General features: G+C 42.9%; 1 protein-coding gene across 3 annotated transcripts in view; it reads right to left on the bottom strand.

Annotated features, from left to right (window-relative positions):
- The window catches only part of tgfbr3 (transforming growth factor, beta receptor III), a 223875-nt gene that overhangs the window by 85170 nt on the left and 121494 nt on the right, over positions 1-17211 (bottom strand). For all 3 annotated transcript variants that reach the window (XM_041208043.1, XM_041208042.1, XM_041208044.1), the window contains exon 4: positions 16869-17006. In XM_041208043.1, the coding sequence (XP_041063977.1) occupies positions 16869-17006 (138 nt within the window). The remainder of the gene's footprint in view (positions 1-16868; positions 17007-17211) is intronic.

Raw genomic sequence — 17211 nt, 5'->3', positions numbered from 1 at the left:
CACAAACGACATCTACAGCCCTTACTGTCGGCAGTGGGAGGGGGTGCTCAGGCACACAGTAGGCATGCATGCTTCCTAACCTCTGCTCCCTTTCTTCTCAACACATCCCATCCATTAGTCTTCATGCAGGCCAACCTTGCGCACAACAAGAGGGAGGGATCCCAGATTGGAGGAGGCACAGGCAACATACAGGAGCTCTCCAAATTTGAGGGGGATGCCACCGAGTTGGCAGGGAAGGACAGAGATCGCTCCTGTGGTGAAGGCGAGATCGGCCTCCCCAGCAAGCCAGCCAGCACAGATGAGTCCTCCATGAGTTAATCATATCCTGATATTCAGAGTGAGTGACATGCATGTTGTATTGAGCCTGTTCATGAACTAAATCTCCCTTCTCTCCTTTACCGGTAGCAGCAGGTCCAAACAGACCTGCACAGGCAACATAAGCTTCAGCCCCCTGGCCACCTCAGGGGAGGATGCTGAGGAGCCATTTGAAGAAGACCCATCACAGCATTCACCTGAAATCTCCAGCAGCGCAGAGATGAACACCCCAGCAGGTCATAGTCCAAGATTAGGCTTGTGATCACATTCTGGGGAACATCTTACTGACATGTCCCTGCAGCGGTTGGAGACAGTGACAGCCCAGGTCTCTGGCATTCGAAAGTCTGCTGGAGAAAAGCCGCCCACTGAGTCTGAGTCAGATGATTAGCCTCTGGAAACAGCCATCACAAACATGCTGGCGATGCAAAGACAGGCGGCAGAACATCAGGCAGAGTTGCAAAAGGCAGTCAACAGACTGGAACAAAGGATGGAGGATTCTGTCGGCGTTCAGTTGTGGCTCCGACATGCTAGTGCCTTGAGGTCTCAATGGAAAGGACGGCAGCCATCTTGGAGACCTTGGTCCAGCAGGTTCTGCCAGGTTTGCGCTCGGACCTTCACTCCATCGCTATAGGCATTGGTGGACCCATCAGTGGCTAGGTGAGAGGAGGGTGGGGCACCTACACCCTCTGCCAGGTGCCCCTTCTCCTCAAGGAGTCAGACAGGGGCCGTAAGGGAGGAGGACCAGCAGCTGATCATCCCTGGGGCATCCACACAAGAGACTCAGCGAGTGTTCAGCCGATCCCAATCCCCGCTGACTGTGACCTCATCATCTCCAGCTGCACAGGCTAAGGAGGGTGAGCCTACCTCACACCAGGAGACACAAAGCAGGCCGGAGTCATCCAGGTCTCAGACCTCCAGAGGATGCCCGTCAAAGTCATCAAAGGCAACAGGGCACAGCAGTGAGCAGGGTATCTCCACCTCCGCTGTGGATGTTGGGGATCCATCAAGATGTAGCGGTAAGGTTAGAAAGATTAAGAAGCCTTGATCTCACTTTTGGGTCAAGGGTGTTCACTCACGGTCTATATTATGCACCTTCGTAAATACATTTGCTGTTCATGGCAATGGTCTCATCGTTTCAATGCATTGTGCATATGCATCTATGCGACCTCTTATCGCAAGAGTGACACAAGCTCCCCCTCCATGATTGCCTTCCTTTGTGAGCCTCACATTCATGTGATGTCTAGCTGACTCATGTTATTTATGTGCCTCTTGTCTAATGGCAGGGAGATGTGTCAATCTCCTTCTTGAAAGTGACTACAAATTGCATTAGAAAGTGGCATTCATTAAGACACCATGGATTATGCATGCTCAATTGCATTTGAGGGTTACCACTCAAGTTGTCTCATCATCAAATAGCTGTCTTCATTGTTTGTGCCAAAGCACAAGACCTACATCTACAATGATCTCTACAGCCACGTGCGCATCTCTGAGGCAGCAAGAAGTGTCTCACTTAGGAAGCCAATAATGCATCAAGTCCACATGACGCAGGCTTTGTGCTAGCCTGCTGCCTTTCACTTCCCAGAGCAGCTACATATTTATTGCTTTGGTTGCTAACCTTTCCAAAGTTTAGGGCCTGGTGAAACATGAGGGTCAGAGGTCCAAGACCCAATGCTGACATTGCTCTTGAGGTTAGTGGTTGTTAAGGTCTCTCAGATCACTCGCATGCCACTAAGGGACAGGAGAAATGTGCTTGGGTACCCTGACCCACACTTTACTCCTCCTGGGGCCTTGTGGCTATGAGTGTGTCAAGGGCATGTCTTCCGCGTCTTGCGGCTTTGATTGCATCCTCATGTGGAAGCTCCACATCATTGCCCTCTTCAGATTCCTGCACTTCCAGTTCTTCATCATCTGAAGAGTTCTCAGGCTCCTCCATGTCTCCCTCTGGCAAGTGAACTGCGCTTTAAAGTGCCAGATTGTGAAGGGCGCAACAGACCATGATGATACGGGACATCATCTCTAGAGAGTACTGCAGAGCCCCACCTGAGCGGTCCAAGCACCAGGAGCGTATCTTCAGGATGTCAATGGTCTGCTCTATGATGGATCTTGTTGAACTACGCACCACGTGTATCCGAGGCACTTTGAGAGCGATACACAAGTGTCATGAGCCATCACTTTAGTCGATATCCCTTATCGCCAAGCACAACAGACCTTTGAACATCTGAGGCACCTGGGAGTGTCTCAGGATGCATAAGTCCTGGGAACTCTCAGTGTACCTGGCACAAATATGCACAATATGCTTCTGATGGTTGCACACCAGCTGAACGTTTAGTGAGTGGAACCCTTTTCCTGTTAATGAACATCAGGAGCTTCTGCCATGGAGCTCTCTCAAAGCCACATGTGTGCAATCAATCGCACCCTGTACTCCAGGGAGCACAGAAAAAAATGTAGTTCACCTAAAGCTGATCTGAACAATTTGGCAAATTTATAGTTATTCAATGTCAATGACAATTTAGTTTTACCAGCTAATCATAAATGCTTCTGCTGGCATTTAGAAGCACTTTTCTATGGGACCTGTTAACTCCATCAATACCCTGGAATAAAAAGAGATTAATAAAACAATATAAAATCCAGTAATAATGCTAGACATTTAAAATAGAGCAAACATGCAGGAAAAAGCACAATGTCAGGTTACCAAATCTATCCCAAACTTTCAACTTTGTGCCATTGGTTAAGGAGTACATGTACATTTTCATGCCCAGCATGCGGATAGGTTTTGAAAACAAAATCAACAATGCTTTAGCATTTCACAGATTGTCTATGGTTTTGATTAAAAGCCTTTTCTTCTCCATGTAAAGCGATATAATTTTTTAACTTGTCATGCATTAGTTTTAATGATCTGGTGGCTACTTTAATTATTTCAAATGTATAGTTACTCAAAGTTGCATTATTTCTGCAAGAATTTATGAGACAATAAATATGATATATCAGTAAAAGGTCAGTCATCTAAAAATAAAATACAAAAATCCAAGTTGTAAGGTCAAATTCCATAATTCAGGGCACCATCAAGTCAAAAAGAAAATATAAGGAAAGCAGAAAATAGTAATTAAGCAAAGTCTGATTAATTACAAAACATGACTGTATTTAAGCTTTGGTGCCATTCAGTACAGTAATTATTTGTTTTTTAAGGAAATAACAAGACTTTCATTTATTTAAACATCTGGAGATGTTTAATTAGTTTACTTTTCTTTGACACTGTAAACTTGAGTCATAAATTCAGTAGAAGTCTGCATATTTTACCATAAGTTGGGGAACCAACTGTCACAGAAGATGAAAAATTCACTCATTTAACTCACTAGCACTGCCAATAGCTGCACTTAAAAATGTAGGCTTTATACATCAATGTGGGAAAACAAAACAATTTTAATCAGAGCATGCTAAGTAGTTTTGAGTTACCACTCCACGTTTTTCCACAATGACACGCTATGGAAACTTGATGTGCTAATTTCTTTATATGTATGAAATTTTTAACATTTTAACACAACTATCTGTCATTAATAGCACTGGGGTCTTTAGAGTGGCACCCACTGGTTCAAAACTAAGCAAGAGAAGGTAAAATAAAAGTCTATAGGAAGTTTTTGCTTCAAGCACTCCTCCAAAGAATAGAAGAGAAAATCAGGTGAAGGATTTTTTTTTATTATAAAACATGGCAATTTGCTTACTGACATAAAGATGTGTAACTTGAATCTCCTTTTCTATTCAGTGGCTTGACTGATTTCCCTGCCAGGGTGCCTCCCTGGACATCTTGGAGTGATTGTATCAGAAATAATGGGAATATGAATTAAACCAATCCAAGAGTCATTCCCACTCCCAGAAACCATATTAATAACTGGGAAACATTCGAATGCAGGTCATAACATGGTTTACTGGGTTTAAAACAGCTGCTAGGGTTAGTAGAATGTTGTACTCCCATTCTTACTGAAATTACCTCTGGTTGCTTCCTATCAGTGACATCATTGAAATGTTCACAAAAAGCAAAGGTGCAAGTTGAGGTCCTCCTAAAAAGAAAATTAAGATTTTTGCTTAAAAGTGCACAAAGCAAAATGGTGTTGCTATTTTCCAAGGCTGTGGTCAATATGGCTTCGAGGACCAGGAAGAATGGAAAAGAGAAGGCTTTTTCACCTATTCCACCTGTAGGTCAAGATGTCAATGGAATATGAAGTACTCAAAGTACTCTCAAAAGACTTTCCAAAGGAGATTTCCAATGCATGTTCTTAGAACATGAAGTGAATTTCTGGCTAGCACAAGTAATGGGTGTAAGAAATAGTTGAATGCCATGATGGGAGGCAGGGGTGGGCTGAGGGGAACTGTTGGGTCTTTGTAGGATATAGGATCTTTCATCTAGGTCTATCTTATGATCTTTGAATATTGTGGCATTTCCAATTTTTTGAGTGATGTTCACAACAGATAAACTTAGCTTTAGGTGTTTTATATCAAATATAACCTATGGTTCAATCAAATATGATCTTTTTTATGATATTCTGCATTTTGTGCACAATAGTTTGCAGCTACAGGGGGCTAAATTTTATAGCCCCAAAAAACAGGCACCAGGATTGTAATGCACAATTAACCTGCATCTATTAATTGCATGCAGATAGCACATGAAATTTGTGCTGTCTGAATATTGGAATGATTCCTCTGTGCAGTCAGTGCTAGGTGCAGCAACAGGGTGCCCAAGATCACAACTTGCCAGCACTAATTAAAGCTATCCTCTCTCGGTCATGGATGCAGTGCCACAAGAAATTCAATGGCCTCCTGAGTAGTCAAGATTAGTGAATGCATCTTCAAATGTAATATCTGACCAACTGCATTACTAATCTCAAAATACAGCACAAATTACCCTACCCTTATCTAACCTACCAATAATCTCTATCAGTCAGGTGATTTGCATCACCTCACCCCCACAATTAGCATTGCTGTAAGCCTCACATCCACATCTTGCAGCTCAGCCATGACAGCTGCAGAGATTGCACTGCACACACTGACACACTTTGCACTCCCTTGGAGGACACAGTGGTGCACAACTAAGGCAGAAGGAGCTAACTGGAGGGAGACAGCCACACTTGCATATCCTAACCCCATGAGGGAGAGGATGCTGGCCATTATTAGGATGCCCATTGCTGAGACTGTGGCCAGTGGCGCGGCTAAAATAATCAAAGATGACAGTATCCTTGTAACTGATTGTCCTTCATCCTACACTCTCTTCAAATTTGCAACCTGTAGACTGTGTAAATATGTACCTCTTACTTTCTCCATCTCCCCACACCACAACCTTAACTCTCTTTTCTTTTCGATACCCAAAAGGTACAACATGGCTAGGCAGTGGAGGAACATCAAGAAAAATGATGAAGAGAACAAATCACTGTCATGTGATTTCATACATGCAGCTGCTGGCTCAATAGTGACATTGTGTGAATCTTAGAGGATAGATTAAAGGTGGGATCTGCATGTGATGAGACACTGGGCATGAGCAGTCTGTTGCCAGGGCAGGGAACAAGGACAGTGCAGGTGCCAGCTTGGAGGAGTTCTAGGTCACCTTCTCCCTTCCTCTTGCTCATGTTCTTGTTCCTCAGCTGCTTGCTGTATTGCTGGCAGCAAAGGGTGTCCCCTCTAAGTGGCGAGGTTGTCCAACTACCACCAAATTTGCCAACCAGCAATTAGTCTGTGTTTAGCTGATGATCTCTTTAAACAGCCTTGGTTGGGGGCAGTGGGTGGGGTGGGGAGGGCTGGTGGTGTCCTGCTGTTGAATGAGCGTTCAGCTGTGCCAGGTCAATGCAGGACATTAGTTGAAGTGTTGAGCTCCAAAATTGCACCCCTGGCATCAAATCATCATGGCACACCAACTGACATCATTGTCTGCCTGCTCTGCAAATTTCTTATGAATCTTCACTGCCCACATTGCTAATGTGCTCACCAAAATAGCATCTGGCAGGATACACCACTCAAATGCGTGCATGCACCACAGATGCAATTTTGGAGCTCAAAGTGCACTTCTAGCACCCAAAAAAGGAGGCTCCAAACAGCCCAATTTCTCACCCACTGAGTGTCACAAGATTACGTATAATTATATTAGTTTTAAGTAATAGCTGCTACTAAGCTCATACATAACATGTGCAAAGCAGACGTTTATTTGAGTGGGTGTTTTGCATAATCAGTTTGCATGTCTGAAACATAATGTGCTTAATATAAATTTTGACTCAGTTAAACAGATCTGCTATTCATTCTAAGACCACACTGAACACATTCCAGCTACTTCCAACTTGTTTGGAGTATCAGTTTATGGGTTCAATAAAGTAGTACTTCTGAGATAAAACTGCAGTCTAAAAAATACTTAAGACTTTATCAGGTAATTTCTATATTATATTTATCTTGTTCTATGGGTCAATTGACATCTGGATCCATTTAAAATACAATCAGAAAGTTCACCTTCTGATTTGCAGATAAATGCTATGTAGCAGAAATAAACAACACTTGTTTTTCAGAAAGTTTTGTCAGCTGGCCAAAAATCTGGTGTGAAGCATCAGGATGCAGTGGTTTAATGGTGTAGACTCAGTTTAATGAAGGCTGATATTTGGCAGCCTTGTGCCAATAAAACTAGAGTCTGGCAAATTGAAAAGAACAGGGGAGTATTCTAAAGCTGTGGATAATGAAATTGTCCATGCCATATGCAGAAAGACCTGAACAGCTTGGGCTGATAAGTGGCAAGTGACATTTGGACTACACAAGTGCCAGGCACTTGTCCAACAAGTCCAACAAGAACCTTTCCTTGACATTCAATGCATTACTACTGCTGAACCCCTCATCATCAATATCCTAGGAGCTGCAATTTACAAGAGAGTCAACTGGACTAGCCCCATGAACGCTATGGCAATTAGAGCAGGTCGGAGATTGGGTTTGCTGCACAAGCCTCCCGACTCTTTGACAGCACCTCCCAAACCTGTAACCTCTATCACCTTTTAGGGCAATGGCATCCAACCCACGGATCATCCTAACTTGGACATAAATCGCCGTTCCTACATTGTCACAGGGTCACAATCCTGGAACTCGTTACATAACAGCTCTGTGGAAATACTTTCACAACTTGGACTGCAGCAGTTCAAGAAGAAAGCTCATTACCACCTTCTCAAGGGCAACTAGAAATGGTCAATGAATGCTGGCCTTACTAGCAATGTCAGAATGAATTTTGAAAAAAGACAAATGCAAGATTTTTAAAAACGTTAAATAATACACAGGACATATACAGCAAAAACAAACCACCACTATTTGGTATGATTTGATTTCTTACTACTTTGGTATTATATCAAGGAGAATCAGTCACAATATCCTTGTGTGCTTAAACAGTGCATGAAATGGCACCACCAAGCAGCTACTGTTGCAGAGATACAATGGACAATAATAGATTGAGTGAAAAATCTGACCAGATGCTATAAGTTTTAATGCAATTTTTCCAGGAAGGGGACTGGAAGAGACAACTTAGGGACAGACAACACAGCAATAGAAAAGGCAAAATGATTTGCAAACCAACATATTTTTTATGTACAAACATCTATAAATCTAAGGTCTCTCATACATGGCAACTGGAGTTTCAATTCAATTAAAAAATAAATCTGGAATTGAATGCTAGTCTTAGTAATGGTGACCATGAAGCTATCAACCAATTGTCATAAGGACGTAAGTAATAGGAGCAGTAGAGCATTCAGCCCCTGAAGCCTGCTCCACCATTCAATAAGATCATGGCTGATCTGCTTGTGTTTCAAATTCCACATTCCCATCTACTCCTGATAACCTTTGATTCCCTTGCCTAACAAGAATCTATCTACTTCCGCCTTAAAAATATTCAATGACCCCGCCTCCACTGCCTTCTGAGGCAAAGAGTTCCAAAGTCGCACAACCATCTGAGAGAAAAAATTTCTCCTCATCTCTGTCCGAAAAAGGCAACCCCTAATTTTAAAACAGTGTCCTCTAGTTCTGGACTCACCCACAAGAGGAAACATCCTTTCCATATTCACCTTGTTAGGACCATTCAGGATCTTAGGGCGGAATTTTCTGCTCCGTTGGTAGCAGGCATATTTGGCGGCGAGTGGACAATATGGCAACAAGGTCAAAAATCGGTTTTACGCCATCGTGAAACCAGTTTGCAATTGTCCGCTCCACCAGATAATTGCAGGCCACAATTCCTGCCGCCGCATACCAGGAACCTAATTTCAATGCTTTAACATCTCGTTGTAAGCCCTGCTCGCCGGAGTCATCCCCCTATGCTGGATCATCCAGGCACATCGCCATGACTGCATGCTGATGTGTTTCACAACTGTACACAAGCGACATGTACCTGGCCAGCTACACTTGGCTTCGGACTTCAAGGTTTGTTTGTCTACCTTGCTTCAGGCAGCACTCGTAGTCATCAGCGCCAGGCTTCTCAGGCAGCACTATATCAAATTAGGGAGGCTCACAGGCAGGACTACCAGACCAGCCATAAGGAGGGGGTGGCATTTCAACGGCTGCAGGGCTAGGGCTTGCTTGAGGAAGAGGGAGAAGTGGCCTCAGGCAAGGGAAGTGTCTGTGGGGTGAGGGCTGTACTAGGGAAAGCGGGTATCCCAAGGTGTGTATGGGAGCACATACGGATCTGTGTGAGTGGCCTCAAGATGGCAAGTGTTGAGGAGGCAGTCTCCAGAGGTGATGAGGCCAGATGGAATGTAAGGGTGTGTGTGAGAGATTGCTGATATCCCTTGAGCTGGCAGTGATGAGATGCCAGAGAATGTGTGATGACCTTGTGAGTGTGTGAGTTTAGAGTGGTTGCGTTACCCTGGTGGCACGGATATGATCATTTGTCCTCTCTCTGCACTGGATGGTAGGTTCTGTGCAGCACTGGCACTGACCACCACTGCCGCTGCCTCCCAAGTTGGATGGTGAGATTGCAGGACCTTCTGCAGCCAGAGCGGTGGGTGGAAGACATCACAGCGGGCCTCAAAAAGGCATTCCAGTAACGGGTCACTGAACTCTTCTTGGCTTTCAGGGCCATGTCTTCACTGGAGCAGTCCTGGGCTGCAAGCACTGAGAACTGAGTGCGCGGCCGCAGTTTAGATATGGCACCCTGAGTAAGTAAACTGTGAGGTAATGGCATGGCGGGCGATTCAGAGGCTGCTCACCAGTGAGACAGCGTGTTTCCTGTGGCTGCATAATTAATGAAAGTGGAAAATACAGCACAAAAACCGCCATTGCAGCTGGCGGGTAAAACGTTGTTTTACACACCTGCTACCGCACTTAGTGTAATTCTGGGATGATTTCGCCCTTATATACTTCAATCAAGTCAACCCTCACTCTTTTAAACTGTAGCGAAAACAAGCCCAGTCTGTCCGACATTCCCTCATAAGACAACCCGTTCATTCCAGGTATCAATCTAGTAAACCTCCTCTGAACCGCCTCCAACGCGTTTACATCCTTCCATAACTTAGCAGAACAAAACTGCACACAGTAATCAAGACATGGTCTCACCATTGCCCTGTATAACTGAAGCATAATATCCTCACTTTTATGTTCAATTCCTCTCGTAATAAAGTATAGCATTCCATTAGCCATCTTAATTATTTGCTGTACCTGCATATTAACTTTTTGTGACTCATGTATCAGAACACCTAGATCCCTCTGCACCTCGGAATTCTTCAGTCGTTCTCCGTTAAAGTAATACTCTGCTCTTTTATTCTTCCTGCCAAAGTGAACAACTTCACATTTTCCCAAATTAAACTCCATTTGCTAGATCTTTGCCCACTCACTCATCTACGTTCCTCTGCAACCTCCTCATGTCCTCTTCACAATATACTTTCCTACCAACCTTTGTGTCATATGCAAATTTAGCTACCGTGCCATCGCTCCCCTTATCCAAGTCATTGATGTAAATTGTAAAATGTTGAAGCCCCTGCACAGGCGCCTGTGGGACTCCACTCGTCACATCCTGCCAAACAGAAAAAGACCCATTTATGCATACTTTCTGTTTTCTGACAGCCTGCCAGCCAATCTTCTATCCAGGCTACTATGCTACCCCTTACACCATGAGCTTTTATTTTCTGCAATAAGCTTTGATGTGGCATCTTATCAAATGCCTTCTGGGAAACCAAGTACAGTACATCTACAGGCTCCCCTTTATCCACTACACAAGTTACTTCTTCAAAATAACTCCAATAAATTGGTTAAACATGATTTCCCTTTCACAAAACCATGCTGAATCTTCCCGATTACCTTGAGTTTCTCTAAGTGCCCAGCTATAACCTCCTTAATGGGCGATTCTAAGAACTTCCACATGACAAGATGTCAGGCTATTGTTTCCTGTTTTCTGCCTCCCTCCCTTCTTGAATAGAAGGGTTATATTTGCTATTTTCCAGTCGGATGGAACTTTTCCAGAATATAGCGAATTTTTCAAAATTAACACCAGAGCATCTACTACCTCATTAGTCACCTCTTTTAGGAGCCATCTGGTTCACGAATGTATTTTAGGGAAAGAAATTGGCAGTCCTTATCTGGTCTGACCTACATGTGACTCCAGACTCACAGCTACATGGTTGACTCTTAACTGCCCTTTGAAATAGCCTAGGAAGCCACTCAGTTATACCAAACATCTACAGAATAATCAAACCAGATAGACTGCAGCAGTTCAAGAAGGCAGCACATCAACACCTTCTCAAGGGCAATTAGGGATGGACAATAAATGCTGCCCTGCCTGAAACGCCTATATCCCATGAAAAATGTTTTCTTTAAAAAGGGATCAGATAATTGTTTTATTATTTCTACCAATATTTCTCCCATCTCCCTGAAGTTGTTTCCTTCCAAAGATATCAGACAAGCAAGGGGCTAATGGGAGGAAAGATCTTGTGATAGTCTCTATCACAAGGGACAAAGCATTTAAGAAACTAATGGGACTAAAGGCAGACAAGTCGCCAGGACTTGATGGCCTGCATCCAAGGGTTTTAAAGGGAGTGGCTGCAGAGATAGTGGAGGCATTGGTCAAAATATTTCAGAACTCACTGGATTACGGGAGGGTCCCAGCGGATTGGAAAACTGCTCATGTAATGACCCTGTTCAAGAAGGGAGGGAGACAAAAAGCAGGAAACTATAGGCCAGTCAGCCTAACATCTGTCGTTGGGAAAATGCTAGAGTCCATTATTAAGGAAGTAATAGCAGGACATTTAGAAAAGCTTAATGCAATCAAACAGAATCAACTTGGTTTTGTGAAAGGGAAATCATGTTTAACAAGCAGAGTTGATAAAGGGGAACTAGTAGATGTAGGGTATTTGGATTTCCAGAAGGCATTCGATAAGGTGCCACCTAAAAGGTTATCACATAAGGTAAGAGGTCACGGTATTGGGAGTAATGTATTAGCACGGATTGAGGATTGGTTAACACACCAGAAGGCAGAGAGTCGGAATTAATGGATCTTTTTAAGGTTGGAAAGACGTAACTAGTGGAGTGCCATAAGGATCAATCCAGGGCCTCAATAATTTACTATCTATATTAATGACTTGGAAGAGGGGGCAGAGTGTAATGTATCCAAATTTGCTGACGATACCAAAATAGGTGGAAGGGCATGTTGTGAAGTGGACATAAGGAATCTGAAAGTGGATATAGACAGGTTGAGTGAATGGGCAAAAACTTGGCAGATGGAGTTTAATATAAAGTGAGGGGTCATACATTTTGGTAGGAAAAATCAAAAGGCAGACTATTATTTAAATGGAGAGAGACTGCAAAAAAAGTGCAGCAGAGAGAGATCTGGGTGTTTGTGTGCATGAAACACAAAAAGTTAGCATGCAGGCGCAGCTAATAATTAAGATGGCAAATGGAATTTTGGTCTATATTGCTATGGGGTTGGAGTTTAAAAATAGAGAAGTCTTGTTACAACTGGACAGGGTGTTGGTGAGGCTGCACCTGGAGTACTGTGTACATTCTGGTCCCCATATTTAAGAAAGGATATACTGGCATTGGAGGCAGTTCAAAAGAGATTCACCAGGCTGATTCCTGGGATGAAGGAGCTGACTTATCAAGAATGTCTAAACAGGTTAGGCCTTTATTCATTAAGAGTTTAGAAGAATGAAGGGTGATCTTATTGAAACATACAAAATTCTGAGGGGGCTTGACAGGGTAGATGTTGAGAAGACGCTTCCATTAGTGGGGGATTCTCGAACTAGGGGACATAGTTACAGAATAAGGGGACATTCATTTAAAACTGAGATGTGAAGGAATTTCTTCTCTCAGAGGGTGATAAATATCTGGAATTCTCTACCTCAGAGAGCTGAGGAGGCTAGATCACTGAAAGTATTTAAAGAGGAGGTAGATTGATTTTTGAAATATTGGGGAGTTGAGGGCTGAGGAGATGGCACGAAAGAGGAGTTGAGGCCTGGGACAGATTAGCCATGGTCTTTTGAATGGTGCGGTAGGCTTGAGGGGCCGAATGGCCTACTCCTGCTCCTTTTTCTTATGTTTTTATATTCTTATGTTCTTTATTCCAGCACACTTCCATGGGTGCTGGTCCCATGACCTCATCCAAGCAACTATCATTCACCTGTAAACTTTGACAGTGAGTTTGGGCAGGCCATTTAACAGAGGAGGACATTACAGGCAAGCCAGATTCAGCCTGAGTATGACACCAGGCAAATTGACAAGAGTAGGCATTTGGATGTTTCCCAAAGCCTCAGCTTTACTGATATTGAATTGTAAGAAGTTTCAACTCATCCAGGATTTTATAATGAGCATGAAGATATATAATGCATCAGCAACTGATAGCATTTGCACAAAACTAGAATTAGGGTGACAGCGTACAGTTGGAAATGGCCTGTGCCTGCAGTTAATGTCCTTTGAAGTAATTTTTTTTATTCACTCATGGGATGTGGGTGCCGTTGGCTAGGCCTGTATTTATTGCCCATCCCTAATTGTCCTTGAGAAGGTGGTGGGGAGCTGCCTTCTTGAACTGCTACAACCCATGTGGTGTAGATACACCCACAGTGTTGTTGAGGGAGTTTGAGCCAGCGACAGTGAAGGTACGGCGATATATATTTCAAGTCAGGATGGCGTGTGCCTTGGAGGAGAACTTCCAGGTGTTGAAGTTCCCACACATCTGCTACCCTTGCCCGTGACAGGTGAAAACCCGAAGTGTGCCAAGGATCACATGAGCATGCAAAGTGCATAGTAAAGTACAAGATTGGAAAAGACTATATAGTCTACATGCTGTGTCACGAAAAGTACTTACGCTCATTTGCCCACTCAAATATTTCATCCAATATGATTTCTCTATGCTGCATGTCTCCCTCGATAGTCTATTGCACATGTTCTGCATCAAGTAGTTAAATCTAACTGCCTTTTTTTCAATTGAGAATCAGATACAGATCAAGGAAGGTAAGGAAGAGAGACTATAAGTTGTATCATAGTTACAAGAGATCGCCTTGGTAAAACAGCAACAACTTGTATTCAAAAGCATATTTAATCTAATGAAACAAGGCTTCACAGGAGCAGAATAAACCAAAATATGACTCATTAGGCAATTCTAAGTAAATTCTAGGGCTTGGGTCCCAGGCAGCTGAAGGCACGGCTACCTATGGTGGAGAAAAAGTGGTGTGGGAGAAGAAAGGGAAGTAATTGCAAGTGATTCTCTGGCTATGATTAGATACATAAGGATGGAACCAGGCAGGTGCTGTCCCATCCAGCTGGATAAGTGTGGTGAGGCTTTGAAGGAGGATGATGTGGTGAACCATGTCAAAGGAGGCAGACACATTGAGAAGGACAAGGAGGGATAGTTTACCTTTGTCACAATCACATAGGATGTCATTTTAGTATTTGATGAGAGCAGTTTCGGTGCTGTGGTAGAGGTGGAACATGATTGGAAGGATTCAAATATGGAGTTGAGAAAGATGACCATGGATTTGGGCGGTGACAAAGCAAGGTAACATCAACCAGAGGGATCATGGTGGTATGCATTACTTAGAAACGGGATGGGAAGTACTTGAACAGGGATGGTGAGACAGTTAAGCATATTTTACATTGCAATCAAATGTTCAAATTTTTTGAAGAGAAAGGGCAGGTTAGAGTTACAATAATCATTTACAAGGATAGGAAAGGTCAAGAGTAACAGGGATAACTGCCACCATCAGCCCAAGGACTGAGATAGGCTCTGCGTGTAATCCTATAAATATGATGATAAGGATGCCAGCTGCTTCTGCATGCCAAGTAAGCATTTCTCTGGCTGAGAGACTAGTGCTGAAACTGTCTGGAACCTGGCTCCTATTGAGGAGATATACTGAGGAAGGTTCTATTTAGAAATTTTCCATGTTTACGAAAAGGCTCAAAAAGTCTGAAAATGGAGCTTATGACATTGCTCTTCTGGATCTTTTTTGTGTGTTCTCATCAGCTGGTTGTCTGGAAAGTGTAGAGGTGCAATCCTTTAGATTCAGGTGGCCCACTTCTAAGAAAAATAAAGAGGGATTGGAAACCAAAGATCAATATTCTGCACTAGTATAATATGCTTACTATCTGGAAACTTTTTTTTGAGAGTCTTCCATATGCCAAACTGAAAGGGCTAGTCTTCTACATCTTTGATTTCTTGCCAGTCCTTTGGGCATACTGCCTGAACGATTGTGGGTAACATGTCTGCCTTGATTTTTCCTTTCCTAGAAGCTTGTCCAGAATATGTTGCAAGTCCTGCCCATTTTTGAAGACAAAACTGCATGAATAGAGACGTTTCTACCACTGACTTAGCTGAACTGCATCCATATCCCAACATAAAATTATCTTCTTAATACACTGCAATGAGAGTGTAGAAAGCACCTGCCAAGATGGCTTTCAGCAAGTGTCTTTTTTTTTATTCATTCACAGGATTCATTTTCTAGCTAGGAAGCATTTACTGCCCATCCCTACTTGCCCTTGAGAAGGTGGCATTGAGTCACTTTCTAACTACAATGCTGTTAGGAAGGGAGTTGCAGAATTTTGATCGAGCAACAGTGAAGGAACAGTGATATAATTCCAAGACAGGATGATGCGTGGGTTGGAGGGAACTTGCAGGTGACGGTGTTCTCATGCATCAGCTGCCCTTGTCCTTCTAGGTGGTAGTGGTCGAAGGTTTGAAAGGTGCTGTCGAAGGAGCCTTGGTGAGTTGCTGTAGTGGATCTTATAGATGATGCACACAGCTGCCACTGTGTGTCGGTGGTACAAGAAGTCAATGCTGAAGGTGGTAGATAGGGTGCCAATCAAGCAGGCTGCTTTATCCCAGATGGTGTCGAGCTTCTTGAGTGTTGTTGGAGCTGCACTCATCCAAACAAGTGGAGAGTATTCCATCAGATTCCTGACTTGCGCCTTGTTGATGGTGGGCAGACTTGGGGAGTCAGGAGATGAGTTACTCGCCACTGAATTCCCAGCCTTCAACCTGCTCCTGTAGCCACAGTATTTATATGGCTGTTCCAGTTCAGTTTCAAGTCAATGGTAAACCCTGGGATGTTGATAGTGGGGTATCAGTGATGGTAATGCCATTGAATGTTAAGGGGAGATGGTTAGATTCTCTCTTGTTGGAGATGGTCATAGATCTTCTTACAATAATAAAATTGCGTATTTGATGCCATATAAAGTATACTTCACGAAGTTGCTAAATTAAGTAAGGATCTGAAAAATTTTGCCTGGACATTCTTTTTTACACAAAGTGAGGCTTTGATTACTAGAAACTCATCTATTTTTGTACTTTTGGTACCCGATTTCAACTTCCCAAGCCTCTGAAGAACACCTCGTCAACTTGGCTCAATTGGCAGCATTCTTGTTTCTTGAAGTCATAAGGCTGTAAGTTCCAGTCTCACTTCTGGACTTGAACACAGAGTCTAGACTTCTACTTAAATGCAATACTGTCTTTGGGCAGACACTAGAGATCCATACAGCACTTTTTACAGAAGAGCAGATCATTTCCATTCTCATGGCCAATATTTTCCCGTCAACCAACACCAGCAAAAACAGATTAATTGGTCATTTGTCCCATTACTGTGTGTGGGACATTTCAAAATAGTAGCCAAATTCATCTGAATAACAACAGTGAATACATTGCAAAGTATTTTTATTGCATTGAAGTGTTTATGGCATATGAGGTGTGAGGAGGTGCTATATAATTAAGGTCTGCATATAATTTTTCATATAATTTGTCTTTAATTAACTTGAGTAATTAACAATTGCAACTCAAACTTATTTCACACAGAAACCCTGCAACTGGAAGATAGAAAAAGGGTTTTATTTACTACTTTGCATTGGATTTAAATCCAGGACCCAAAATGAAAAGATCCCAATGCTCCAAAGGGTATCTTCTCAGGTATAGTGTGTCCCAAAACATTCATACCTCTGAACTCTGTCTCTTCTAAGTTGGTTTACCAATCTGGTTTGAGCGTCACAAAATCATGTACTGTTATGTGCAATAATTTTCTGTGCTTGCTCTATGAGTCCATCTTCATGACAAAAGCAGCCACATTTATAGGAATCTTCCAACTTACATGGAACAAACGTTGTACTCCTGGTGCCAGTCTTTCTGCCTTTATGATCCACAGCACAGGTCTGGGAGAATTCAGCACAAAAACCAAAGGCTTTTGATGGACTTCAACAGAGAAAATGGGTCTCAAATTCAGTGTCACCTTTGGGGAAGAAGTGAAAAAAGAAATATCATCACTTTTTTTGCACCAAAAACTGCATGGACTGAATACATTCTTTCATGTAGGCATTTGTTACACAGTTTTATGCTATTTTCATTACTGATACCATGGTGCACATTTATGGAACCAGAACTACTATATGTCTGCCTTCAGCCTAATTGTTGATTATCTTTGTGAATCATTAACA

Source organism: Carcharodon carcharias, chromosome 16 (assembly GCF_017639515.1).
Source record: "Carcharodon carcharias isolate sCarCar2 chromosome 16, sCarCar2.pri, whole genome shotgun sequence".
Lineage (NCBI taxonomy): Eukaryota > Metazoa > Chordata > Chondrichthyes > Lamniformes > Lamnidae > Carcharodon > Carcharodon carcharias.
The sequence above is the reverse complement of the archived record's forward strand: the minus strand, read 5'-3'. Positions and strand labels throughout refer to the sequence as shown.